The sequence below is a fragment of the Xiphias gladius genome, chromosome 15, assembly GCF_016859285.1.
Source record: "Xiphias gladius isolate SHS-SW01 ecotype Sanya breed wild chromosome 15, ASM1685928v1, whole genome shotgun sequence".
Classification (NCBI taxonomy): Eukaryota; Metazoa; Chordata; class Actinopteri; order Istiophoriformes; family Xiphiidae; genus Xiphias; species Xiphias gladius.
Window position 1 is genome coordinate 12802021 of NC_053414.1, and position 27975 is coordinate 12829995.

Sequence of the window (27975 nt, forward strand, 5' to 3'; positions counted from 1 at the left end):
GACAGAGGACACTGAGACAGCCTGAACCCACAGAACCGCAGGCAAGTTCTCCAAGATGCTTGGGTCAACCTACCTGCCCAGTACCTTGAAGAACTGTTCGTGTACTGGAGCTGTTTTAAAGGAAGAGTGGTCGCAGCATGTATTGATTTGATTTGGGTTTTTTTTTAATTATTATTATTATTGTTTACTGCACTTTGTCTTTAGTTTATTGATGAATAAAACCTATTCGTGGCATTATTTCTGAAAGCATCCTCACTTGACATTTAGTGCCTGAAACAACTGAGAAACGGTTTATGTATCAAGTTCAGGAAACTTCATCCCAATGATGCAAAAAAAAAAAAAAAAAATCACGTAAAACTCGAATCGGAGCTGCTCAACATCGCCCGCTTTGGGAGCTCTGGGATTTCTACTGCTCATCAAGAAGAAAACAACAGTCCAGTCGTGTTTGTGAACAAGAGCAGCCTGCACTAACGCAAAAGACGACTACCCGATAAATTAACCTACTTATTCATTATTTATTTATTGTTTCCTAACGTGCCACCGCCTCCTGCTCGCTGACGTCTCGCGATGGCCAGCCGGTGACGCGCTCACTTTATTTTGCGTACGGCAGCAGCGGAGGAGGAGGAGGAGAGGAGGAGGACGGGAGGACCGTGGCCTTATCGTTTGGGTTAACACCGGCGGTGTCGTCTTTGTGCTTCACTACGCGGCCAGACATCGCAGCCGGGGGGGGACCGCGCACACCGTTTGCTGTTCATCGCGACCGGCCGCGACGCGGTTTTTCCGTGCAGAGCGAAAGAAAAACAACGCAAACGTCGGCGCGGAGCTGCGCGCACCTGCCGCGGAGAATGGACAACAGAGGCTGATCCCAGCACGGCGCCGTGCGGCGGAGATCCGAGCCGGGCAGCCGACAAAAAAAAAACCCCGGAGAAACTCATTAACGTAAAAGCCTGCTCCGCACGCCGGAGGCTGCTGCTGCCGCCGCCGCTGCAAGAGAGAGAAGGTTTTTGTGCACGGAATTTGGCGTTTGGACTTCTATACCGCAGGCCGATCCAAAGCGATCCCAACCGATCCGTGCCGGCAGTGTTAATTATAGCAGGACTCGCAGGCGCGTCTCACTTTCCCGGGAACATCCAGTAGTAGACGATATCTTGAGGGTCGAGAATCGCTCAGGGGAGAGTGCCAGGCCCTCATCGGTGACTTAATAATTTAATAATCCTCTCTGAACGCAATCACACATCCCGGCCGGAGCAATTTGATGGTCGCCGCCAGCAGCCCCGTGTGTTCAATGTTCCCTTAAAAAAAAAAAAAACTAACACAAAAAGAAAAAAAAAACTGGGGAATTATGTGGGTCAGTCCCGAAGATGTGTTACTGGCGGGCGCATTATGGATCACCGAGAGAGCGAATCCATATTTCATCCTCCAGAAACGGAAGGGCCACGGGGATGGAGGCGGAGGACTGGCTGGTGAGTCCCGTCTTTATTACTGTAACGGATCGATAACAAAAAAAAAAACAACAACAAAAAAAAGCATTTCTTTAAGCTCTCACACGATGAGGTGGTGACGATCAGGTGCATAGTGACAGTCGATGGTTGGTTCAGTGACAGTACAGGATGTTAGGTGAAGTGTGTGTTCATGCGGGACGTGAAGAAACACACGCACGGATAAGGGATCACATGACCAATCAGCTGTCACAGCTGGTCTTTCACCTGAATTGTGTCTGTTTAGTAAAGATGGGGTTTTTTTTTCGTTTTTCGTTTTTTTCCTTTGGCTAATTTATTTTTTCACACTCTTGTCAGCCAGCCGTAAAAAAAAGGCTGAACCTTTGACCAAGTGTGCTGGGGTAAAAGTGCTGCACATATCGGCTGTCTGATCATACAATTCCTCCAGAAAGGAGATGATATTATGGTTTAGACTATGGTTAAAAAAAAAAAAAAAAAAAATACAATGGCTTAGAGTATACCTGCCTGCAAGGGAAATTAGATTTCAGCCATTACAACCATACAAATAATAGCAACAGTGGTTTCGGTTGTGCAGCTGCTAATGGCTGTGGAGCCTCAACAACAGTGGATCTATTTGACCACCAACCAGAGGCATGATCTGTTTGCTGGCTCATGCTGAATCATTCTCCTTCTTCCTTCTCTCACTCCTCCTCCCTCTTGCTTATTCCATCCAAAATGGGTCAAACAGCAGCAGGAAGAAGAGGAGGAGGAGGAGGAGGAGGAGGAGGGACAGGTTATGGAAATGACTCGCCAGGGTTCACAGTTTAACAGCCTGTTGTCCAGATTTTTTTTTTTCCCTCAGAATTGTGAAATTTGCTTCATTCCTTGACCCGAACTCAGCTGGTTGCAGTTTATTACGAAGTGTGGCACCTTCTCAAGTTTAACAGATGCGATGCTGTTGAGCATCTTTGACAAAATAAAGGAGGACGTAATTCATATTTTGGTATATGAAAACTTCAGATGATGAGATTGTTTGGGTCAGCCAGCGTCTGATTAACGCCCGCAAAAATGAGTTGCCGGGCCCCTCTGTGCCCTCCGTTCCTCCCCCAACTCTACAGTTTGTAGCCATTGGGAAGTTGCCCCCTCTGCTCAGCCGGGAATCCACCCCGAGGTATAGCCTATCATGTTTAACATGCTGTATACGTAGTCAAATATCACAAATTATAGCACTGGAAAGTATTATTTCAGTATTATTTCCCGGTATCTTTGCTACTCATTCAGAACTGAAGAGAAAATGATGTCCCTATCACTGATTGATCAGTGTTGATCAGCTCAGTTTCTGTTCCCCACTGACAGTTTTCTCACTGTGTCAGTCAGTGTCACGGCTCGATGAGCTTAACGCCAGTAACTTTAACAAGAGTAAAATCCCTGCCACTGAAGACCAGTCTGACTCAGGATAAGAAAAACCTATCATACCAATCTTCTAATTTGATGTCACCACATAGACAGACATCGTGATATAGCACAGAGGTTCCCAACGTTTTTGCTTGTTACGCCATAATACGAAGCAGTGTCTACTTGTAAAGCCTCAGCATAGGTTGCATAGCTATGTGTCAACTTTGTTGACTTGTTGAAGAGTGATTTTCTATTCTCTCTGATGGGGTAAATTATTAAGAATTTCACAAGAAAAATTTGGGGAAAAAACATGACCCCTGTAATTATCTGGCAACCCCTTTACATTCTTCTCTCAACCCCTTGTGTGAGTCTCGGCCCCGAGGTTAGGGGCCATATTTGCCCAAAACAAAATTAAAAAAACGTTTTTGACAAAATAACCAGTATCTGTTTCTGAATAATCCAGTGAACTAAACACCTGACAAAAGAAGGTACTTTATCAAATTGAGGCAAAACTCTTTTAAATGCAGTTTTGTCATAAAGCAGTGGTTGCCCAAAACGCCTGGACTCAGTAAAGGGATAGCTTCCGCAGTAAACAAATGGCAGAATTCTCTGTTGGTAGACAAGTTTCTATTGTCTCACGGTATATATTATCATATTTCCCAAAGGCATAAAGTAAACTTTAAGATTTTGGTCAGTTCCAGACTTGGCATACAACTGAACACAATACACTGGTTACAAATTGGGAAAATAATATGGGTAATTTGTTCCTCTTTTTATATTAATAATTCGCAATCAGACCTGCAGTCTCCTTTTCTCCGTCTCTGGTGTGTTCTTACTATGGCATCACAAAGTGCGCTAAGTGGTGTTAGGGGATGATGTCATTGTTATGTAAATGCTGAGCTTGCTGACTTGGACTGTGTGCCAGTTGGCGCTCAGCGCCCAGTGACACCGGCACTGTTCTCAGGCAGTTCTTCCAGGGAGAGGGGAAGCCATCAGCGGCAGAGCTAGGCATAAATCTGCATATTCGGCTTAGCAGGTCTTGAGCGCCAGTGACGGAGCTGGCAGAGGGCCATGCGAGGTTGGGTGGAAAATGGCAAATGTGTGTGTTGCTCTGATCCATCTCTCCACCAGAGAGCTGCAGCAACCAGGGGAGCTACGGGTGGCAGCCTCGTGAAAACATCAGCACAATGGCTGCATGAGCGGAGATACAGATACAGAGGGACAGCTGCAGGATTTGTACAATGCAATGCATACAGGGAGAAACTGTGAACTAATCAAGTGAGGAAAGGGGACGGGACCTGATGAGCTGCTCCTCTGGCTCTTCAACAGAATGAAGGCTGGGGGGGGCCATCCATACCTAGTTCCTCACAAAAACCTCTGAACTTTATGAGTCAAACAGGACTTCCTCTACACTCTCCAAATGTGCTCAAGTCCACGTCAGTTTTTATTGACTCAAGTTCACCTCATTAATCTTTATTAACCTTTATAAAGGACTTTATATGTCATCCTACTTTATATTTGGACTCCTCACAGTCATCTGTATTTTCCCTTTAAGGCTCAAAAACCTTTAAGATGCACATACATTTTGTTCGTATTAGTTAAAAATATTATACATTCAAAAAGTAGTTTCAAGTATTCATTGGTGCCCAATCTAGGAATCAGGACCCTCTGAGGGGTCGTAAGGGGGTCATGAGATTGACAAATTACGAATTAAGAAAAAAAATCTACACAAATGATGTTTATTTTGTCTGCCTTTCTTTAATATTTGCTTAGATAATTTTACTTCTACAGGCTTCCTAAAACTGAAAAAATTAAACAACTGCAGAGGGGAACATCACGTTGGTTGGACTGCCCTGCAACTCACACACATACACAACCTGTGGCGAAGGGTCACGAGTTGACGTTGCATCACTTTAAAAGGTTAGAAGCCAAAAAGACTGGGAACCATTGTTTTAAACGAAGCCTAAGAATCCTGTTTGACCTCACAACGCTGCAATTCAGGTCCGCAAAATTGGATGTGCCTGCTCGGTTGTGTGTTTAAGATGATAGGCTATCAGCGTTTTCTTACAGTCTTATCTTATAACCAAGTGTTGGACGTAGCAGAAGCACAGCTGGAGGGACACTTTAAAGGAAGTCTCAAATACAAGTATCCAATGTTTTCTTAATTTGTCCACAATACGTTTTCAATATCTTTCAGAGAGGAACCATAATTTTTTTTTTAAAAATGCAGAACAAAGCCTGTATTCATCAGACAGTAAATAAACTCTGAATCAGGCCACTGTGTCACTTGTTACGTAATTTGACACAATTTTGCTTGTAGCATAAAATAAAAGCACGCTATTGCACAATCTATATGGTAACTACGGTATGTTTGTCTGGAAGTGTCATGTCAGACCTTTGTCGGCCACACAGTTATCTTGCACTTTATGGCCGGTGTTTAATGTCAGTACACCTAGTGATGTTGAGAAATGGTGGGAAAGCGGTAAAATATAACTAATGGCTTAAGTGGATGCAGTGAAACTTGCACGTGATGATGATAATCCAGGCTTGTCTCAGCTTTCTGTTATCTGAAATAGTATTGATTTGGACTATTAATGTAAACACCCTTCCTCCTCCATTTTTTTTCTTCTCCTCCATCGGGTTGGTTTGGCTTGTGAAAAACACCTGAGTGAAAAACACCAATTTTGTTTTTTGCTCTAACGAGGGCTCTGGTTGTGTGTCCTTGTCTGTGTGCAGACAAAGTGCAAGAGAGCACAAAGAATCACATGATTTCTGCTCAGGCTCTTGCTTGAGGTGCTTTTTTTTTTTTTAGCCACCACCCCATAATAAACAGAACATGTACCATTACGGCTGTGTGTTGTCTTTGTTTTGTAGGTTGTGCACCCACTCATTCTGCGTGTGGAAGGAAACTATCACTGTAGAAGCAGAGATGTGAGTTGGAAGAAGCAGTCACATGGGACTGAGGTTTGACGAACTAATGCTAAATAGACATGTGATGTTTGGGGTTGCCTGTATATAAACAACAGACCTAAAAACTCCTCCAGTAAGTAGCGTATCTAAAAGAAAGAAAATTAAAAAATCTCTCAATTGAATCAAATCATCCGCAAAATGTTGCCAAAACAACTGAATATACAAAGACCTGAACAAAAACCGGCTTTTCTTCCATCTGTTTTGGATTTCACTTGTATCAGTCTGACAAGAGGAGGGAAAGGGTGGATGTCAGCTGGTCTTACACCCTCCGAGGTCTCCTTTCTTGTGCGTAACCCCTGAGTTTCCTGCGTTAAACCTCAGCTCAAACGTCGCAGGCTGAATCATCCATTACATGCAGTGCAACTGGGGTCCAAATTTGTTGCTTTTCATGAATTTTTACCACAAGACTTCAAGAGAGAACTGCAGATACTCACATTTGCTCTATCACTTAGGTATGTTCCTTACAACTACTTTGAGATTGAAATGAAACCTTCCCTGAGGTCAATGTGCGAGCAACTATTGCACTTTTTCGGTTAAGACTGCTCTTAACTTTTTGATTTTCTTTTTTCAAAGACGAAGTTGTCTTCACACTCACAACATTTGTTTGTTTCTCACTAGGGGACTCAACCAAACTGTCAGGCTGCATTATCTCATTACTTTGAGTGTAATTAAGACTCTAGTCAACTAAGGCTGATCTCCTTTTTCATTGACCTCTTCAGCCCCTTTGAAAAGGGGTAAGTGGTTACAAAAGTAACTGAATATTTCATTAGCTTAGTTTATTCATGTATGCCCAGTAGTTCTCATGACATTGTTCTGACAAGTCAGGAAGGCAATCAGTGACATCTGACATAGCAATCACCATCTAACTGTGTGTAAGTTTCAGTGACATCTGTTAGGCGTGCCAGTTATTTATTTAGGGCCTAAGTTGTTTTAAAGCGGTGAGAGATACTGATATAAGGAGGAATGTACAAAGGAAAATGGAAGATATATCAGGGAAGACGGAGAGGAATTGACAAGAGGGAAGGGAGTAGAAGGTAGACAATTAGAGTGAAGGAACCTAACTCATGCAGATGTACTTATAGCATTTCTGTCTTTCCTCAGACAGAAATAAGAAAACAGTTCAACTTCCCTCGCTTGTCTTGTCTTCTCTCTCTCCCCTCCTCCCCCTCACCCCTTCTCCGTGTGACTCATACGGTGTTTGCCCTGACGAGCTGCTGAACAAAAATAACCTGCCTCTCAAGGCAGTTGAATGTACAACTACTGTGAACCAGGGGAGAATATTCACAGCTACCAACAGCCGCACAGTTGCTTGGGAAATGGTGTCAAAATCGCAATATTGCTAACGGCATATTCATTAATAAAGGAATAGAATAGAATAATCCGTCAAGTCTGCAGCTGTAACTGTTAGTAGCTTGTGAAAGGTGCACTGTGAAGTCTGTGTTTAGCCTAACAAACACGTTGAATGCATTTCCTTTCTCATAAATCATTTGCAAAGTTGATTATTCATAAAATGTTTAAACCTGCATTGTTTATTTACACGCTAGCGGTCTTCTTTCCTGCCGCTGCTGTCAAATTTCTGCATTTCTTGGCACGTCACTTCCACATCTAGATCACTGAAATAATGTGCGACCTTTGGCAGGAATGTGTATCACTGAAAAAATGTCACCCCCGCATGCTCTTGCGCATGCATGTGCATGAGAACAAAAAAAAAAAACCTTGGACCTACTCCAAATAACAAATATCACCTCTAGTAGCCCTATAATAGTGCTAGAGGCGAAAATCTCCACAGGGCTTCTCTAACAAGTCAGTTTAGGTGCAGATGCTCTGTAGCAGATGTTGGAGGCGCCTATCTGATGAATTAGAGGAACACTCGAGCAATTTATCATTGCACTTCCATAAAGGAGGGGCTCGAGATAGGGATTAATAAAAGAACGGTCAAAAGCAGAGCAGCAGAGGTCAAGATACCCTGACTTTTAGTTTGTAGCATGGGCTAGCACTGGAACACCCACTTCTTTCAAACTACACTCCCCTGGTTTGTAAAGCAGGCTTCCAGTTAATATAAATAAATAAATAAAACTCAGATGGCATGACCAGAATTATTTTCTCAGACTAGACATAGCTCCTTCAGAGCCACAGAAGATATTATACAACTGTTTTCACAGGCTGTGGTATGTCCCCCCTCCCCTTTAAAGGGGAGTCCCCCTTTAAACTATGAGGTGATTTACTCACCATTAATAAGTCCATTAGTTACAACTCATTAAGTCTTTATGAAGGATGACTTATTTAGAAAGTGTTACTGGTCCGAAACACAAAGTTCTAGTGTATCTGGTGTCAATATCCAGAGCCACATGCTTGACAAACTATTTTTATTTTTTATTGCACTAAATAAGGCCTCATTCATTGTTACCAATGCAAACAGCAGTTGTTTTCCACTCTGAGAAACACTGGCGCCTGTTAAACCTCTAGACGCACCATTGCGCCTCATTATATCATTACTTTAGCCCATTCATCCTTTTCTCTGTTGACTTTTATCTTTTATCACACTCTCAGTTTGTCAGTTAGTTTCACGCTGGTGGTTATCTGTCTGCATTTATTGCCTGGGGTCACATACCAAAATCACATTTTGTTATCTTGTCCACAAATACAACACGATCATAACAAGCTGACTCAGAGCCATACATACTGTTTGCAGATCACCGGTCTAACAAGCCAAACAGTTCTAACAAATAAACAAATGCATTTACTGTAGAGCGCTGACACTCAAACCACAGGTTATTTTTCATATATTATAAATTTTAAATCACAAGACCTCGTGGGTTTCCCGTTGTTTAGGCATAACAATGTGATCTGAAAGTTCCTGCACTTAATTTGTCGTGAATCTCATATGATCATTCATGGTTGTTACATGTCTTAAGGGCTGTTGTTTCACAGGTGAACAAATTTAGAGGTTAACGTGTATCATTAATTAATTTAAGAGTGTGAAGTTTTTACTGTTTTTGGACCAACACAATGAGATCTCTTCAGAGCCTTTGTGAAACGTCTATCTCAAGTCTGAATTTTACTTGTGTTTTCCATTAAGTGTTTGCCTCTCAGTCTTTAATAAGAGTTTTCTGGGTTCTTACAGGTCTGCTGGTTGGGACCCTGGATGTCGTCCTGGACTCGAGTGCTCGGATGGCTCCATATCGGATCCTCTACCAGACTCCTGACTCTTTAGTTTACTGGATCATTGCTCATGGTATGCGCACTTCAACTCTTAAAACTGTGAGGAATTACAGGTATTTGGAGGAAAGCAAGCCACTAACCTCGAGTCTACTTGAATTTAGTTGGTTGGTTTACACCAGTTCAGGTGACTTCAGGTGATTTTTAGTGATACGGGGTTCTGGGTTATTCCAGCATAGACCCCTCTGTAATTTTACCCCCTGCACATCCCTCCCCCAGTCTCCACACAACACATGATGTTCTAACATCCTGCCTTTTCCCATGTTAGCTGCCGAATGCCAAGCATTACATCATGCCCCGGTGGTTTTAAAGGGCAGGATTAGAGGAGCGGGTGCAAAAATTGATGCTCAAATATGAGTGCATGTGTTTTGTTTTGTTTTTTCATTTGGTTTTTTTATAGCTAATCATGGCATTTCATTAGGATCTGTTGTCATTCGCTGGTGTTAACAATAATGTAATCTGCATATTCTCTATGCTTCACACTCAAACTGCCTGTTTTGTCCAGCCAGAGGTATTCAGTTTACTAACACAGAAAACCAAGAAATCCAGCAAATTATCGCAATCGTGAGGTTGGAACCACTGAATTTGGGGCATTTCTGCTTAAAGAATAACCCAATTGACATTAACTGATGATCAAGATTGTTGATTAATTTTCTGATCAACTTATCAGTAAATCAACTAATTATTTCAGCTCTATACAAAACATTTAGGTAAAAAATATCTAAGGAGGCGTTCTGCATTGGGTCAGCCTGATCCTCTGAAACTAGAATAAAAGAGAAGAATCTGAGGCATATTTGAAGTCATTAATAAATTAAAAAGGCATAATTGGAAAGCCATTTTCTTATTATTTTTTTGGTGGCATAATGCATTCTATGTAACAATTTCGGTGTGAACTCGTATACATTTACATATGGACATGTACAGTAATATAGTAGAGTATCTTTTGCACAGAAATGAATCTGGATGACACTTGATAAGATTATGGTTTTTGAAATCTAAGGGTCAAACCTTAGACTTGTGATTTAATTTAATTAAGACAGGACACTATTGAAACTCAGGAAAATATGAATTTCCACATTTGGGAGTATGTGTAACCATGTACATAATTCAGCAGTCCCGTCCAAAATGCATGTATAAAAAGAGTAATATTTGTGTTCCCTATCTGAAATGGAGGCCTACTAAAGATTAGCCTGGCTTTGAAATGGCATTGGCTCCCCTCTTCTCTCCCCACCCCTCCCAGTTCTTAATTCTGCAACCCAGAGATAGCAGGAGAGTGGAGCAGCCTGGCAGACATGGCTAATGCAGTGAATGTGCACTCACGGAAGGGCTGTTTGCAGCAGGGTTGAGGGATAATGGTCCACAAGGCAAGCGTTAAGGCAATGAATTTCTCCTTTGGGCACAAAAAAATCAGTTTTAACCTCACTGATTACTGACAGTAACAAAATGGTCATTCTAGTGTTGCTGTTTAAACATAAAACAGAAGAAATGTATTTCACTCTGCTCTTTGTTCTGATAATGTGACTTGAAGTGACGCTTTTGCTATCATTAGCTTGAACCTTGGTGCTGTCCTGCCGCTAAAGAGGAACTCCCATATCACTGTGTTGTTCTGCTAAGGGGCTGCAACTAATGATCTTTATCTGTTATACTGCCAATTATTTTCTTGATTGATTGATTGATCATTTGTCTGGTCTATAAAAGCTAGAAAATAGGGAAAACTGCCTGTCAAAGTTTCCATAGCCCAAGTTGATGTCTGTCTTCTTATTGCTTTTCTCTGACCAATACTTTAAATTCCAAAGATATTCAATTTACAATCATAGAAGATAGATACCAATAAATATACACCTCTGAGAAGCTGGAACAAGTGAGTTTTGGGCATTTTTGCTTACAAAATGACTTAAACAATAAGTCAATCATCAAAATTGTTGCTGATCAATTTTCTGTCTATCTACTAATCGATTAATTGAGTTATTGTTTCAGCTCTAATCTGCTTCCTACAATTCAAGAGTTTTAATCTACAATACTTGGATATTTCTTAGTTGTTACACGAAGTGACTTTTTTTCAGATTCAAATGTGGCTGAATTTGAGGGGTCTGACTTCCCCTCCTCCCTCCCCTGCAGGAACTTCCCGTAAAGAGATCACAGAGCACTGGGAGTGGCTGGAACATAACCTGCTGCAGACACTCTCCATCTTTGAGAACGAGAATGACATTACCACCTTTGTCAAAGGAAAGGTCCAGGTAACTAAAACTTCAGTTTAATGTTTGGAGTCCAAGTCCTTACATTGCCTGTGTGAAATAACCAAGTCATTGTTCATTGGGTGGAAATTATGGGTAATTAGTATGACACCCTTATTTTCTGGTTAAAGTGTGAAGCACGCACGTCCAAATAACTTTTAAAGGTGGTGGATCAAAAAACCAAACTGAAGGCAGAGCAAAGGTATTCCCACTGTACTGAGAGCTTCTAATAACTTTAATTCAACAGAGAAACATTTCAGTCTAACAGACATCTATGCTTGATATTGCCAGGTAAACACCACAGAGCAGAACAGGTATCACACAGGAAGTAGACATGAACACATCATCCATCACTCAGGTGGTTGTGATCTGCTTGATTGACAGCCAGTCAACTTCCAGTGCTGATACGCGCTAAAGGGATATGTATGTCAATATAAAGAAAGACATATTCTGCAACATGTTGAATCTACTACATCACAAAAAAGTCATATAAATTATTCAAGAAGGAAGCAAAGCAAACAAAAGTCAAAGACATTAAAACACTTTATCAGGCAAAATTGTTTCTTTATGAAATATTAATATTATGCTCATGAACAGTCCATATATGTCCCATTCATAAATACATAACATAAAGGGAGAATAAAAGAAAAGACAGAGAAGGGATTTAAAAAAAGGTGGACATTTTAACATTGTACACATTGATAGAGACCTGTCCAACTTTGACAAACAACAGAAAAGGTTGCCCAGTTTTATAAATCTTCCTGGTTTCAGTAGTTCAGAGTTTGATGGGCGTCATAACATCCTCCAGCCAGCATTTCACAGATGTTGGTGAAGTCTTTTTTTGAGCTGAAGGGAATCGGACGTCGAGCACGCGGTGCAGAGAAGGCAACAACTGCAGCTTGGATCTTTAAATTTTCAGGGACAATATTGAAAATATCCTTCAGAGGATTAGGTTGAAAAATTGTGCCATGCATATTGAACATCCCCATCCAGAAATCCACCAGCCGCGGACCCGCATCTGAAATGATCCTCATCTTCTCCTGAAAAAAGTTTTGCCAATGTACTGCTGGTGCCTTGGAGCCTATGAATTACTCTTAAACCGTATGAGCCCATGCCTGATGCATCGGTCACCTGAACAACTGCTGCTGCTGCTTCATTCTCTTACGTTACATCTCGCTGCAGGGCATCATTGCAGAGTACAACAAGAACCACGACATCAAAGAGGACGACGACACAGACAAGTTCAAGGAGGCCAGCGCCAAGTTTCGTAAGCTGTTTGGGATGCCCGAGGAGGAGAAGCTGGTCAACTATTACTCCTGCAGCTACTGGAAGGGCAAGGTGCCTCGGCAGGGATGGCTCTACCTCAGCATCAACCACCTCTGCTTCTACTCCTACTTACTGGGAAAAGAAGGTTGGATATAGATTGTTTCATATTCACGGGAAACATATTTAGGTGTATATTACCTTATCTATATAACATATGCTTGTGTTTACTTTTATTAATATTTTCAAAACAAGTGGGTGGTTTGATACATTGATTGTACAGAAAACAGGATCTTCCAATGATATATAAAACAGGTTAGATCTTGTAAGCGCGTACGGTATATATGGTTGATTGTTTGTTTGCCCCTCCCCCCAGTATTTTACATATTGCTCCTATCAGTTGTTAAGGTAAAGGGTCTGCAGCCATTTCTATTGGATGGCTTTTTCTTATGAGTGAGTAATAGCATTTTAAAAAGATATTCATCCTATTTCACAAGTTTATTGGGATTTGAACTTTAACTTGTCCCCGAGGGGGAAATTTGTCTTGCAGTCAGTTGAAACTCAGAGGACACACAAACCTGAACATGAAACATAACAACACACATAAACAAATAACAAAAATGTGTATAAACAAATTCTATAACTTACTTACTCAAGCTCACATAAAACAACGTACAGATGACCATGCCAGCAAACCTGCTGCCAGTATTTTTATTATCTCTTTAGCAATCTGCCAATAGGATAAGAATAAAGGAGAACACCCAGAAAATATGAGAAGATAAGATTATCAGAGAGCAGAGCCACACAGCCTCCGGCCTCCAGTGCTGGTTTTGTACTTAAGAACCCCTTTTATTATTAAATGCAGATTTGAAGTCACAAAATATCAGATTACGTTCTTCCAAAAGAACTCTGACCAGGGTCATGAGTTGGTTGTGTGACTTGCCCAAATATTATACGAGAAGGTCGGATTTTCTACCTTTTCTTTTGGATGTAGACTGTCAAATATGCATTAATTAATAGTTAAATAAAGTGAATTAAGTTGACGGTCCTCAATGCGTTTATTAAAGTGATATCTGACCTGGGAATACCTGAAGAAATTAATTTTTTTCAAGGGTTATATGTATTTGAGACGTGAAACTATTATTACACGTTATAGTGCAGTGAGTGGTCACACCTCTCTGTATCCAAACCAGAGGGCCCAAATTGCACTGCAGCCCTCCATATTCTTGTGTGCTTCTCAAGATGAAGCCCTTTGCACGTCTTCAGCCATGTCCTGAGGGCTACCTTAGTGCAATGATTTGTCTTATCTCGATTATGTATACTGATATCAATCTTAATGTCTCTCTCTATCAGCCAAACTGGTGGTGCGTTGGGCAGATATCACCCAGCTGGAGAAGAGCGCCACCCTCCTGCTGCCCGACGTGATTAAGGTGAGCACCCGCACCAATGAGCACGTCTTCTCCGTCTTCCTCAACATCAACGAGACGTTCAAGCTGGCGGAGCAGCTGGCCAACATCGCCATGCGTCAGCTCCTGGACAACAAAGGCTTCGAACAGGACCGCTCGCTGCCCAAGCTAAAGAAGAAGTCACCCAAGAAGGTGTCGGCACTCAAGAGGTAAGAAAGAGGTGGCGCGGAGCGGGAACACTTAGGCTAATCAGTAATAAATGCTGTTTATATATGTTTACGTCATGTGCTCAGTTGAACATTAATGCATTATGGTTGGCAGAGGAGTTGATTTTCCAGATTCTTCTGGACGGATGGTGAAAGTCTAAAACTTGCAAGTTGTATAACACCCGTGTGTGAGGGAATAAAAGGGTGTTGTATTTCTGAACTCTAGTAGGTCTCTGTGAGATCTTAAGAATGGCCTCAAGATTCCAGTTTTGTTTGGTCAACACATTTTATGTAAGAATGACTCAGTTTCACTGCAGTCTATTATTATATGAGTCCATTTGCTGCTGTAGGATGGTTGTTCTTACATAAAACTTCACTCTGTCTACACAAACAATGAAGTGTCTGTGTAGTTTCAGTCATTCATCCAAATTGTATAACTTGAAAGGAATGAAACTATCTACTGGACTGTAACTGTGATTTTAACGGACAATACTGTGCAGGTATTATTTTGCATTAGAGTAAGTACTACAATATCACCTTTTTGCCCCTCTGAGCATTATAATTATGCATCAATGACTGCGACTGTTTCAGCCTCAAACCAAGCTGTTACATTCTATATTTACAGAAGTCATCTAATCGGACTCTGCATCTTTTTAGGGATCTGGATGCCAGAGCTAAGAGCGAGCGTTACCGGGCGCTCTTCCGCCTTCCCAAAGACGAAAAACTAGACGGACACACAGACTGCACCCTGTGGACCCCCTTTAACAAGATGCACATCCTGGGACAGATGTTTGTTTCCACCAACTACATCTGCTTCACCAGCAAGGAAGAGACACTGTGTAGCCTCATCATCCCCCTGCGTGAGGTGAGTCAGCCTGTCTAAATATGTCTCATTGCTCAGTAGAACTTTACACATTAAGATACTTTGACGAAGTGTTTTACTCACAGCCCCGCTATCAAAACAGCAGTCAGTCACTGGTAGCTGAAGTAAATTGCTAAGACATGTGAATGTGTTTGCAAGTGTTGTCTGGTAGGGGGTTGTCACTGCCCATCTGCTCCAGGAAGAGAGACAAATACACATAAACACACACAATGCAGCTGCCACGCTGAATCACATTCATCAAATTTAGGTTCACGGACAGTTCTGGATTGGGTGGCACCAGCTATTTGAAAATTCGCTGTTAAGTTTCTTGTTGTTAAATTAAATTGATTCATGTTAGAGATGTACTAAATTATGTTGAACCATTAAAACCTAAGTGTCGGTACCACTTTCTGATAAGGCACCATTTATAAAGGCTTTATAAGCTTTAATTACTTTATTAATGGTTAATAAGTTATTTAGTAATGCTTTACAGATTAGCTGTAAGACATTAATAGCAACAAATTTTGGGTTGCCAGGTCATGGAAAATCCTCCTTCAGCAGACACTTTGCTAGCACTTACTTGTTAGTAAGTCATGAACAAAGGGTAGTGGTTTCTAAATTTTTAATAACCCATCGGAAGATGTTATTCATTCGCTTATGAATGTTAATAAATCATTGATAAGGGTTTCAGATTTGTAGATGTAAATGTTAAGAAGCTGTAAGGAAATGGATTTTTGGCCCAAATGTCCTGCAACCCTTTTTCCAGAAGGTGAATGGTCAAACGGTCCATTAGAGAGGCCCTCCTAATGAAATCAATAGCTAGCTGTGTGTCGACCTTATTCCAAGTTAGTTACCTCTTTTACTCCTCGAGCTAAATTGGTCGTGAATGAGCGAGCTAACGTCAGCTTTGTCAGTTGGCTCAATTAGCGATTGAACAGTTAGCTAGCACCTGGCAGTTACTGGGTGTACATACCTTATATATTTCCAACTCATCTGCATGTAAGGACTAGTTTGTGTGGTGCATTCTGTTTCGTGAGTACTAGGCTATGATGTTGGAGCTTATGAACAGCAGGTACAACCAACTCCAACCAACAAATACATGTAGTTCCGTATGTCATTTAATATTAAACTGCTTTTCACAGAAATTAAAGCTGGTTAGTGTGGTATTGAATGAGAATTCCTGTTACAGACACATTTGGTTTCCATGGTTATGGCTGCTTGTCATTTAGTATTTCATGCGGACTGAGACTGCGGATGTTCCCTGACCTCTTCCAGGTGACCATCGTGGAGAAGGCAGACAGCTCCAACGTGCTGCCCAGCCCACTCTCCATCAGTACCAAGAATCGCATGACCTTTCTGTTTGCGAACCTGAAGGACCGAGACTTCCTTGTGCAGAGGATCTCTGACTTTCTGCAGCAGACCACCTCCAAGATCTACCTGGAGAGGGAACTCACTGGCAGCCTTAACAGCTCAGACGACGAGGTAGGACTCATTGAGTGCTTTTCACCTGAAAAATGAAATGCATGGTTATCAGGAGCTTTTTATTCTAAATGTTATTGTTGATTGACAAGGTCTGGGAAATAATTTGATGGCGTGTGTCCTCTCCAGGTTTACTCCCAGCATGGGTCCCTGCTCTCAAGCAGCCCACAGCACAGTTTGGGTTCAGAGGGTGAGCGAACATTTAACCTCAATGACAGCAGTGTGCCCACAGCTACACAAGCCCTCATGACCATGTACCGCCGCCGTTCGCCTGAGGAGTTCAACCCCAAGCTGGTTAGTTCAATTACACTTTGTCAAATACAATTAAAAGCATTTAATCTTGTCAAGCGTGATACAGCACAGAGTAATACTACTACGTTCTGTTTCCGTTGAATGTTATTTGTTGTCTCGGATTCTAAGTTAATAAGTTGTAATTTTTTCGCTTGGCTTTCCATAATTGGCATTTTCACACCCTTACACTGGATAGAAATTATGCTGCATGGAGAATTGCCGCTAGCAGCAACTGTGTTAAAGCCGTTGTAATCCTTAACTCAATGGGACTATGATCCTGTCGTTGCAGTATTCATGCTTTGTGGAGTGTGCAAGAAATCAGTCTATTTAAAAAAAGAAAAAAATACTGAAACTGAATCTCAGTGATTTTACTCCAAACTGCAGGTAAACAGCAGGACGGGGGAAAAAAAAGGGTAGTGTAATTGTACTTGAGTTGTAGCATCTCATGAAATTGTTTCTCCTCTTTGCTCAGGCGAAAGAGTTCATGAAGGAGCAGGCGTGGAAGAACCACTTTGCCGAGTACGGACAAGGAGTGTGTATGTACCGCACTGAGAAGACGAAGGAGCTGGTCCTCAAGGGGATTCCTGAGAGCATGAGAGGGGAGCTCTGGCTGCTTTTCTCTGGTGAGGAAATGTTCAGCGAGGCCCGGATAAAGGCGGGCACGACACACTCAGAGCATAGAATACTGCAGTCGATTCAGTCATAAACTGTACCTGATGGGACCACACCCTCCGTACTACATCGTTACACTTTATCATAACACCACAAGACACACATTTTATGCCAGTGTAATTTATTTACAGACACCCTGTCGAAAAATACGCAATGTAAGAACAAAAATTTCAACAGCCAATGTGAAACATTAAGCCCAATTTTTTAGTGTCTCTCAAACTGTTGTAAACCTATTGTTTAATGTATTCTTTTCCTCTAGTATAAGCTATTTGATTCAGATTATCAGAGAATGAAATTGCTTTTCAAACATTCAGTGCTGGCTTGAGCCTATGTGGTGCCTCCGGGCAAGATCTGAAAATGCCTCTTCTCAGATTCATTACATTTTAATTTGAAATATTTTTATGCAAAGTCTGAAGACCTAACGTAGGCCGTCTTTCACAGGAGAAAATGGAAAATTAGAGAAAACTCAGAAAAAAAAACCTTCTTACCCTTCCAATCATCTGGGGACCCCTAATATGTTTTTGGGGACTCCTTTGGGGGGGTTGACAACACCCAAATTAAGAACCAACCGGGTTAGGAGCTGAGAGAAGAGTTCAAGACTGTACCCCAAAGAATTCGGTGATGATCCTGCTGAAATGACAGAATTGATTTTGATTATCCAGAAGAAATGGGGTTTGGAGATTTGCTTGAAGCAAAAAAAAAAAAAAACCAAACCATTAGCCGAATGGAAAATTTGTTGCCAACTCTTCAGAGCATCTGTATCATGTGACTTTTGCTCTCTTACAACATGCTACATATACGGGTATGCACGTGCTCCAGACTCTCCTGTTTACGAGCACAGTCATGTGTTCCGCATCAGCAGCAGCTTGTACTCCCCCTCACCTGAGCAGAGCCGGTTTACACACAGCTCCTCCCGCTCTCCAGTGACCTACTTCTGGCTCACTCCGCTTGTTGTCATAGCTGCATCGTGTTGACCTTAGTCACAATCACCTACGCCCTCTGAAGTGAGTTTTCCTCACAGTAACCTCCAATAAGAAAAAAATATTCACAAAGCGCAAAGCAAAGAAACACTCAATTTTTGCCTAAATTTTAGAACAAAAGGTATAAAAGCTAGTTGGGTGAGCTTCTGTTCTGGGGCATGTTCCAATAAGCACGGGTACTGAGGTATGTGGATAACTGTGCTCAATAAAACCTGGAACCCCCTTTAAACCTGGAACATAGACTAATGTGAAAAGATCTGCTCTGGGTTTTACCATGCACTGTTCAGATTCTTATAACTTTCTAAACCTGCAAACAGACCAAATACCAGTGTAAATCAAGTTACAGCCCATTTGCTACTGTCTATTGTATGTTTACTTCATATTTCCCCTCAGTCATCTTGCATTGCTCAAATGTAACATTTTTACTACTTTTAAGATCCAAACCATGTGGATTTAAAGCACGCTTAAAGTCACAGCTGCTCTGATTAATTAGAAGACACCAAAGTCAGAGGCCATTAATGGGACAGTGAGGACAGGTTGTAAAGGAGCTGTCTAGGGAGGTGGCTGTTCAGAAATGTGTACACTGACACGTAAAATAAAAATAAAACTAGAATAAAATCCGTGTAAGGTTTACATTGATTGGTTAAGTTGTTATTTTTTCAAAGAAATAATAACATTTTTCTCCTTTGCGCTTCTGAGATACAGAAGCTACTTTATCACATCCCAGTTTAGATGCCATGACATTTATTTAAACAGTATTCTAGTTTTTTTCTAAGTTACTAATCTATTTTTCTGTGCTTCTACTTCAGTTGCTGTGACACTTGAATTTCCCATGAATGGGGATCAATAAAGTTTATCTCATGCTTTATGAATTAAGTAATTTAATGACACCTTTGCGTGTAATCGACCCCGTCACAAACATAGACTTATAGTTTTTGGAGGAGATTTTACATAGAAGCTGCTTTCAACCCTCAAATCTCGTGCTTCTTCATAGGGGCGATCAACGAGATGGCCACTCACCCCGGATACTACGAAGACCTGGTGGAGAAGTCCATGGGCAAGTACAACCTGGCAACAGAGGAGATCGAGAGGGACCTGCACCGCTCCCTGCCTGAGCACCCGGCCTTTCAGAATGAGATGGGCATCGCTGCCCTCCGCAGGGTCCTTACTGCCTACGCATTTAGAAATCCCAACATTGGATACTGTCAGGTACACGCACTCTTGTTTGTGTTTCCACTACAACTGGCAGAAACCTGGCAGTGCTTGATATTACTTGATTTTATTTTATGTATTTATTTTTCTGTTTTTTTTTTCTCTACCTCGACTCCACAGGCCATGAATATTGTGACATCTGTGTTGCTGCTCTACGCCAAAGAAGAGGAGGCTTTCTGGCTGCTAGTGGCGCTCTGTGAGAGGATGCTGCCCGACTACTACAACACTAGAGTTGTAGGTCAGTGTGTGCATCTTCTTGTGTGTTCATGTGGGTTTGTTTGATTCACATTCATTTGTATGGTTTTGAAAAATTCAAATAGCTGTATGTGCTCTTTTGTGTAGTTTGTGTGACAGTTTTCGTTTGTATCGTATTTATTTTCATAATGCTCTTTTTATGCTGACTTCTTGGCCAGGTATGTCTTAAAAAAAAGATTTTAATCTCACTGAGACATTTACGTGCTTGAAGAAATGACAGGAAAGAAAATGTTCATTGTTTATTATCCTGTTCTTGCTTCCCCTTTTTCCCCAGGAGCCCTAGTCGATCAGGGCGTGTTCGAGGAACTCGCCCGGGAGTACGTTCCACAGCTGTACGACTGCATGCAGGACCTTGGGGTTATATCTACAATTTCTCTCTCCTGGTTCCTCACGCTCTTCCTGTCTGTCATGCCGTTTGAGAGCGCTGTGGTGGTGGTGGACTGCTTTTTCTACGACGGCATCAAGGTCATCTTTCAGCTGGCGCTCTCTGTGCTGCACTCCAACATCCACCAGCTGCTAGGCTGCAAGGATGACGGCGAGGCCATGACTGTACTCGGCAGGTAAGGAGAGGGAAAAGGGCACTTCATTTTGTATGTCAAGTCTAGGACATTTATGTTTTCTCTCTTGTATTCTCATCGGTCTGTACTTTTTCCTCATCAGTCTTCAGTCTCAGTCATTACCACCGGAACAAAAATCCTCTAACTTAAATCCCTCAAAACTATTTCACAATTTATGAGATAACTTCTTCCATAATCATGAAAGATGCCTTGATAATGTATCTCCTCTGACTAATTGTTTTGTGTGTTGTAGATACCTGGACAGTGTGACCAATAAGGACAGCACTTTACCTCCCATCCCCCACCTGCACTCCTTACTAACAGACAATGGAGAACCACATCCAGAGGTCGACATCTTCAAACTGGTCCGCAGCTCCTACGAGGTAATTAACCTGAGTGATGAAGAGGGTCTTCCTCTGTCTTTGGTCCTGTTTTGGTTTGAGACACACAGGGAAAGGGTGAAGATCTAATATTTATAAAGTGCCTACCACATGTTAGTTGGATTTGTTAAAGACAGATTTATGATCATGTGCCCAACTGTTTGTCTGCCCATTCATCCGTTCATTTTTTGTGCTTTTTTTTTTTTTTTTCCTCAAGAAAACTGTAATGTTACAGCTTTGGATGAAATGCAGTAGGTCTTGAATTTAAATAATAAGCTTGAATTTAATTATAACTTAAAATGTATCTCACTGAGAAGCCCAGCTGTCTCGGCCGTTCACAATCATGCAGTTGTCTCCAGCCGTCCTTATTGTTTGCACGGTGTTAACAATCTTTCAGTTATAGCGCAGTTAGGTTGACCTACATCTTCCTCTGCTTCTCCTTCTCCTTTCGCAACAGAAGTTTGACTCCATCCGTGCAGATGTGATTGAACAGATGCGTTTCAAACAGAGACTGAGGGTCATCCAAACCATTGAGGATACAACTAAGCGCAACGTGGTAAGGACACATAGATACTGGTATTACACAAATGAAAGTGTACAAGTAGCGTCAGTTTCAAATGCGTTTACTAGAATGCTCTTGCTCAACCCTGTCGTGAAAAATAGCAGAACAGTAAACAGGCAACATGCCAACTCTTTAAGCCTCTTAGTTCAGCAGGTCAAATTAGAATTGAATTCTGAAGCGGAAAGAACCACATTCAAGTCATTGCTAGATACTCTGCTCTTCCTTTACACTTAATGATATTCTCTGTCTTTTTATTTTTACTTAATGTAATTATATCATGTTTCAGGTCAGAACTATCGTAACAGAGACTGCCTTCAGTATTGATGAGTTGGAGGAGCTCTATGTGCTCTTCAAGGTGAGTTATAGCTTACACATTCGTGTTGTGGGACTAACAGAACCTTTCTCATCATTTTTGTGTACCTCCAGCTCCCTCTTACAGTCCTGCCACCACGCTAAAGCTGAAACGCGGACAGGAAATCAAACTGTCACTTGGTCTATAAAGACAAAATAAATAATAGCCCAGGAGCCCCGGCATCAGCATGATAGGTATTTTCCTCCAGCGTAAGCTATTCTTGTGCCGCAGGCCTCCATAAACACACGAGAAGATTAATTTGCCAGTTTATTAACGGCACAGTGTTCATAATGATTCAGGTTATTCAAGAGTGAAATTGTTTTCCAAACACGCTGTCAATGTCTCTGTTGCGCTTCACAAACATGACAGAATACAACTGTGTGAATAGTTGTTGTTAACTAGTCAAGCCACATCGGTCTTTTAATTCAAACTCAGCGAAAAAGCAGCTCTGTCCTCGTGTTCTTTTAAGTTCCTTTTTGATGTTCACACGGTCTCTTTCAGTTTTAACCATCTCTTCCTCCCTGCAGGCAGAGCACCTGACCAGCTGTTACTGGGGCGGCAGCAGCAACCCCACAGAGCGTCATGACCCCAGCCTGCCCTACCTGGAGCAGTACCGCATTGACGTGGAGCAGTTTAAGGGCCTATTCAACCTGCTGTTCCCCTGGGCCAACGGAGCCCACTCAGAACCCCTGGCCGTGCGCTTCTTCCGTCTCCTTGACCAAAACGGGGATGCCCTCATCAACTTCAGGGAGTTCATCAACGGGCTGGGTAAGTAGAGAAAGATTATGTGCGCGTCCTTGGGAATATTCTTCAGAACTAATGGTTCCTAAAATAGTGACACTGACTATAAGGTTGACAAATGGATGTTTTAGGTTGTGATGATTCTGATTTAATATGATGTACCACATTTGGAAACAGTTGAGATACGATCAGTCTCTGAAGCTAGTTGTTGTGCTGTAGGTGTTTTGTGTCACGGGGACCTCACCGAGAAGCTGAAGCTCCTCTACAAGATGCACGTTTTACCCGGTGAGTGTGCGTCGATGCAGTTCAATGATCTTGGAAAGTCATCTTTAGGCAACTACAGAAAATGTGTCATTCAGCGGAGTGGGATTATGAGCTGTGGCTCATAAAGAGGTGGCTCAAGCGTCGGTGAGAGAAAAAATGTTATGCTTTGTGCTCTTGTGCTCGCTTCACTGGGTAACTTTCTCGGGTCTCCCTATGTCAGCCTGTTTTTCTGAGATAACCGACATAAATTAAAACCTGAAAAAAACATGTGCTGTATTTTTTAATTCAGCTCTGAACTTGATGAAAACTTAGGACTGGCTTTTCATAATATTTTGACAGTCTGAGGAGCCTATTGTCACAGCGTTTCGCCATTCAGTATTAGTGGAAAAGTTGTTTTTACAAGGTTTGTAGAGTCTGAAAAAAGGTAACTCATCAAAAGTAGACTTACGCTTGTCGTTGTAAAATGCCTTTTGAATGAAAATAAAACGAGTAATTGTTCACATGATGTTTTCATAATCCAAATAAAATATTCTTTTCTTCCAGAAATCACTCGTGAACAGGATGAGCCTGACTCTGCCTTTGAAGCCACTCAGTACTTCTTTGAAGACATTACTCCAGAAACGTCAATCGGTAAGGACCTAAGATAAACTTGTGTGAATCAAATTTGGATTGACGTCTCTTCCATAGTCACACCATGCAGGTGAATAACCTGGATAACCATATGTCAACATAAGTATTTCAAATCTCCATACTGTACAGGGTGCCCTAATTCTTCAACCTCCCGTATCGTTTCATAACCGCATTACCCCATCCCCCACCCTATAACCTGAAGAATTACAAATAGATAGATACATAAATGAAAACAGAAAAAAAAACACGTTTGTATTCCGACAAGTACCACAAGACAGCTTTTAATCTAGTTCCTCCCTTTGCATAGTGAAGATGCAGTACATACATTTGAGGAAAAACCATTCAAAAAGCAGGAAACAAACCTAAAAAAGGGGGGGGGTCACATATTGTCACATCAGTTATTTTGCAGAAGAGATTTCACCTTATTAACTACAGAAGTCCAACCATACATTTGGGATTAACTACTTTCCAGCTTTATAAACGCAAATACCCGTGACTGACTGACTAAGTGTTGCAGTTTCCCCATTGGCCGTTGCTCTTTCAAACTTAATTGGCACAAACAGTTTCCATTGCGTCATCAGGGGGGGCGTTTACAGGCATTGTTGCCAACTAAACACCTTTGTCGCTAGATTTACCAACTTTTCAGACCCTTAAGCGACCCTTCTTCACAAAGGCACCAAGCGACAAATCTAGAGACTTTTTTTGACAAACCTTAGCTACTTTCCATAGAAGAGAGTCGCCAGTATTGGCCAACAAACATGAAGTTAGGCTTTCCCTCTGCAGGCACACCTCTCTATGTGTCTCATTCTACTGACCCCAAGGCAGCTGACACAGACGTGAATGAGCTTCTAACTTTCTCTCTGAGTGATCATTTTACAAGTAAATAAAGCCGAAATCACAGCACAGCTGATGTCTTTAACTTATTAGTCTGGTGATTTTGTCAGACGACGTCCTGGATTTCAGGATTTTAGCAGTGCAGAGCAGCAGCTTGGGAATGGCTTGGAGGTGACTGCTGGTTAACATGTGGTCTAAATGTGCCGCGTTTCAGTCACTATTTCATACTTGTTCCGTTGTCTGACAACAGAAACACAAAAACGTGTAGATAAGAAAAGCTTTATCGGGAATTCGGCTGTATTAAATTACTGTGTATATGAGCACAGACAGTAGGAGTGGAGCAAGCGGATAAAGGGCGGTCCAACCACATACTAGGTTTTGACCTAGTCTTGTTATTATTAAAGTCATACTCAGGAGTACAACATCACAATTAGATCTCACACTGCACAGCTACAATATGTTTGAGGAAATTAATTTCTAATTTTCTTATCACATAGTGTTTGGCCTTCAGTTCTTTCTTTTTTTGTTGATCACTGCCAGATGTCCAGTCATTTGTTGTGCTGTTGTTTTGTGCAGAACACACATGTTCATTTTTACAATACAAAGGACTTGATATTGTACTCATGAGATTTGAATGAGTAAAATCTGTTTTTTGTGGTTACTAGCATAGTCCTGATTTGCAGGGGAAACGCATATTTGTCTTAACCTTGAAACTGCAGACATGGCGTGCGGCCTGCATTGTGCACGCTGACAGCGATGAAAGCACAGGCACAATAACAAACATGTAAGGCAGGGGCCTGCGGGGGGATCCTGTGTTGAAAAATGCAGAGGAGAGAGAAACTGCTTCGAACACCTTTGTTGATCTGACAGCTGTTGTTTGGATAATTAAAACTGTGAACCTGTGTTATCTGTGTGATGTGGATGTAGGTTCAGTTGATCAAATGCAATATCCGAGACATCAGAGTGGTTTTCCAGTGTATATTTTTCATTAATATGGGCGGGCTCTGATGATATTTTGTACTTTTTACAGAAAATGTGCATATTAATTGAACAAATGTTGATCTAGCTCGACCTCCCTCTTTCCTCAGGTCATGACTCAAAGTGCAGAAGTGAGAAGGATGATGGCTTTGTTAGAGTTACATTTAAGACTGAAAAAGGTAAGAGACATAGGTACATTGATTACAAAAAGAATGTATAGCTCTAATACGATGTACGATATAGTCGTATTCGCCTAAAATGAACAACTAGATGTTCGAGCTAATTTATTTGCAAAAACCATTCCTATGTGAAATTGTCTGGTCAAGCAATCTATAAAATTCTTGCCATTTTCACACCATTTTTTGTTGGGTAAAAATATGGTTAAGATTTTCCTTGACTGAACATAATTGAATGTAGCTGTACACTCTTATCATCCATCTAAAAAGAGAGGAATTTCAGGATACATGAAATACCTCAAATGTTTATACACTATACTTCCATTATGCCATCATCATACACTTACTTACACTACAGGTCTTAGAATAACTCATTAGAAAAACTCATAAATTAAATTTACATAATGAAGTATTTTCTTTTAACTGCTTCAAAGACACAGGCAGACATTAATGGCCATTTTAATGCTGTTTGAACAAGAAAAACATAATTTAAGCTTGTGATTGAGATACCTAACACCTTCTTTTTACATATTACAGTCAAGAGACTGAACACTCCAGATTACCGCCATTACTTGAAACTGTGGAACCAGGAGACCAAGCCTAAACTAGAGAAAACAAAAGACCTCCCCAAGCTGAATCAGGTGAGATTTCAGCCTCTCTACTGATTTCTATGTACAGTATGTATATAAGAAACTAAGTAGTCAACAGTGGAGTATAGCTCACCTTATGTTCTCCCCTTCAGACCCAGTTCATTGAGCTTTGCAAGACCCTCTACAGCATGTTCAGTGAGGATGTTGCAGAACAGGAGCTCTATCACGCCACAGCCACAGTCACCAGTTTGCTTCTGGAAATGGGAGAGGTGGGAAAGCTCTTCTCCTCCTCCTCTAGTAGAAGGGACCACAACACGGAGGGGAAATCAGAGCCGTGCATGTATATGAGAGATATGAGAGAAACGACAGATCCCAAAGCCACCGAGGAGGCCGGGCCTGACGACGTGTTCCAGCAGAGGGACCAGGAAGACGCTTTTGTCCGTGCAGGTCTGGAGAGCAAGCCGAGCCCCTGTGAGGAGGGGAAAGGGGACGAAGGGAGCGAGCAGCTGCCACCTATGCAAGACATCAAGCTGGAGGACTCGTCTCCCAAAGACACAGGCATATCCTCTGCCATGCTCATCTCAGATGATGAGACCAAAGATGACACTTCAATGTCATCTTACTCAGTGCTCAGCGCAGGCTCCCACGAGCTGGATGAAAAGCTGCAGTGTGAGGACATTGCAGACGACACGGTGCTTGTGCGCAGCGACGACGGCGCCGACGGTGAAAGAAGTAACCGGCCTCGCGGCAGTGGACCCCTGGAGAGAGGGCTGCCCCACAGCACTAGCATTGACAAAGACTGGGCCATCACGTTTGAGCAGTTCCTGGCCTCCGTGCTCACCGAGCAGGCCCTGGTGCAATATTTTGAGAAGCCAGTGGAGGTGGCAGCTCGTATAACTAATGCCAAGAATGTGCGCAAAGTGGGGCGCCCCCTGCTGTCAACAAGTGACTATGAGATCTCCCTATCTGGCTAAAGTCGCACCGGAGATTTCACACAAAGACTTGTGCTGTTTTAAAAGGGAAACACAATTATCAGTCGGTGGTGTAAAAATGTATCAGTGAGTTTTAGAGGAGAATGAGGATAAAATGTAAAATGTATGTGTATGATAGTTGAATGAACGTGACCAAAAACCGCTCTTAGCAATGTATTTTACCAGATGTGAAAGACTTTTATTATAACAATCACTAGATTCTGTCCAGCTAAGAGGGAACAGGACATTAATATTAAGGATTTGCTCAGAAGAAATCTGTGTGTACATGTAGTAGCTGTACTTTATAAGACATTATGCATAGGTGTTAATATTGTAATCTCTAGTACTCTTAGGCTATGTAGATGTAAATGTCCACAGATACAGTCCAGCTCCAAACTGGGATATTGATAGTCTACAGTACGTACGATCACCTAAGATTATATCTGGTCAAACTATTGCTTCCTTACTTTACGATTCCATTTGCTGCTAATCAAGACTTCTTTTGTTTCTCATTAGAGGACAATATGGAAAAATACAAAACAAACCTGTGGAAATTCAATGGCAGAGCGAATTTTCACGTGTGATCATGTAACCTCTGTTTAGCTCCGCATCACGTTAATGCAATGTGTCACTTTTACTAGAAACTGTTTTTCACACACATGCCTATGACTTCCTGGATAGTCACCTCCCAAAATAATGTTCCCAATAATTCCTCCAGTTTATTTTCTAAGGATACTACTACTAATAATTATAACAATGATGGAAACAGCACAAAAAATGATACAAGCGCAATTCTGTCAAAAACGTTTCGATGGTTCAGGAACTCAAAGGAAGGTTTGTGTTCTAAGAAAAGATCGCTACACTAAGAAAATGCTTTTTAATGAAGAGCCTGCACTTTTTTTTTTTTAATGTTTACAACAGTGTGATCCACTAATCTGTATTTGCTTGCCTTTTGCTTAGCTATTGTTGTCTGCACTCCCAACTGAAATGTTGCCCTTTTTCTCTTTTCTTTTTTTAAAAAAACATTTTTACCTTTTCGCGCTGTAACTTTTTTTTT

The 27975-nt window shown here is 41.6% G+C and overlaps 1 protein-coding gene across 2 annotated transcripts; it reads left to right on the plus strand.

Annotated features, from left to right (window-relative positions):
• Positions 1 to 641: 641 nt before the first annotated feature.
• tbc1d9 (TBC1 domain family, member 9 (with GRAM domain)) lies at positions 642 to 27956 on the plus strand. Of its 2 annotated transcripts, none has more exons than XM_040145119.1 (21): positions 642 to 1463; positions 8929 to 9039; positions 11142 to 11260; positions 12440 to 12668; positions 13874 to 14135; positions 14790 to 14997; positions 16270 to 16476; positions 16603 to 16767; positions 17237 to 17387; positions 19411 to 19625; positions 19749 to 19866; positions 20158 to 20443; positions 20694 to 20823; positions 21278 to 21376; positions 21669 to 21737; positions 22262 to 22502; positions 22695 to 22760; positions 23283 to 23369; positions 25292 to 25360; positions 25895 to 25998; positions 26100 to 27956. In XM_040145119.1, exons 1-21 carry the CDS (start codon positions 1343 to 1345, stop codon positions 26919 to 26921), a joined length of 3879 nt encoding a protein of 1292 aa, XP_040001053.1. In that variant the 5' UTR covers positions 642 to 1342; the 3' UTR covers positions 26922 to 27956. The 2 variants fall into 2 exon arrangements, with proteins under 2 accessions (XP_040001053.1, XP_040001054.1); XM_040145120.1 differs by having other exon boundaries at positions 21281 to 21376.
• Positions 27957 to 27975: the final 19 nt, after the last annotated feature.

Coding starts and splice junctions, on each gene's coding strand:
- tbc1d9 (XM_040145119.1), top strand. CDS start 1,343: ATGTGGGTCAGTCCCGAAGATGTGTTACTGGCGGGCGCATTATGGATC. Junction 12,669..13,873: donor CTACTTACTGGGAAAAGAAG/GTTGGATATAGA, acceptor TCTCTCTATCAG/CCAAACTGGTGGTGCGTTGG. Junction 20,824..21,277: donor TGGTCCGCAGCTCCTACGAG/GTAATTAACCTG, acceptor CTTTCGCAACAG/AAGTTTGACTCCATCCGTGC.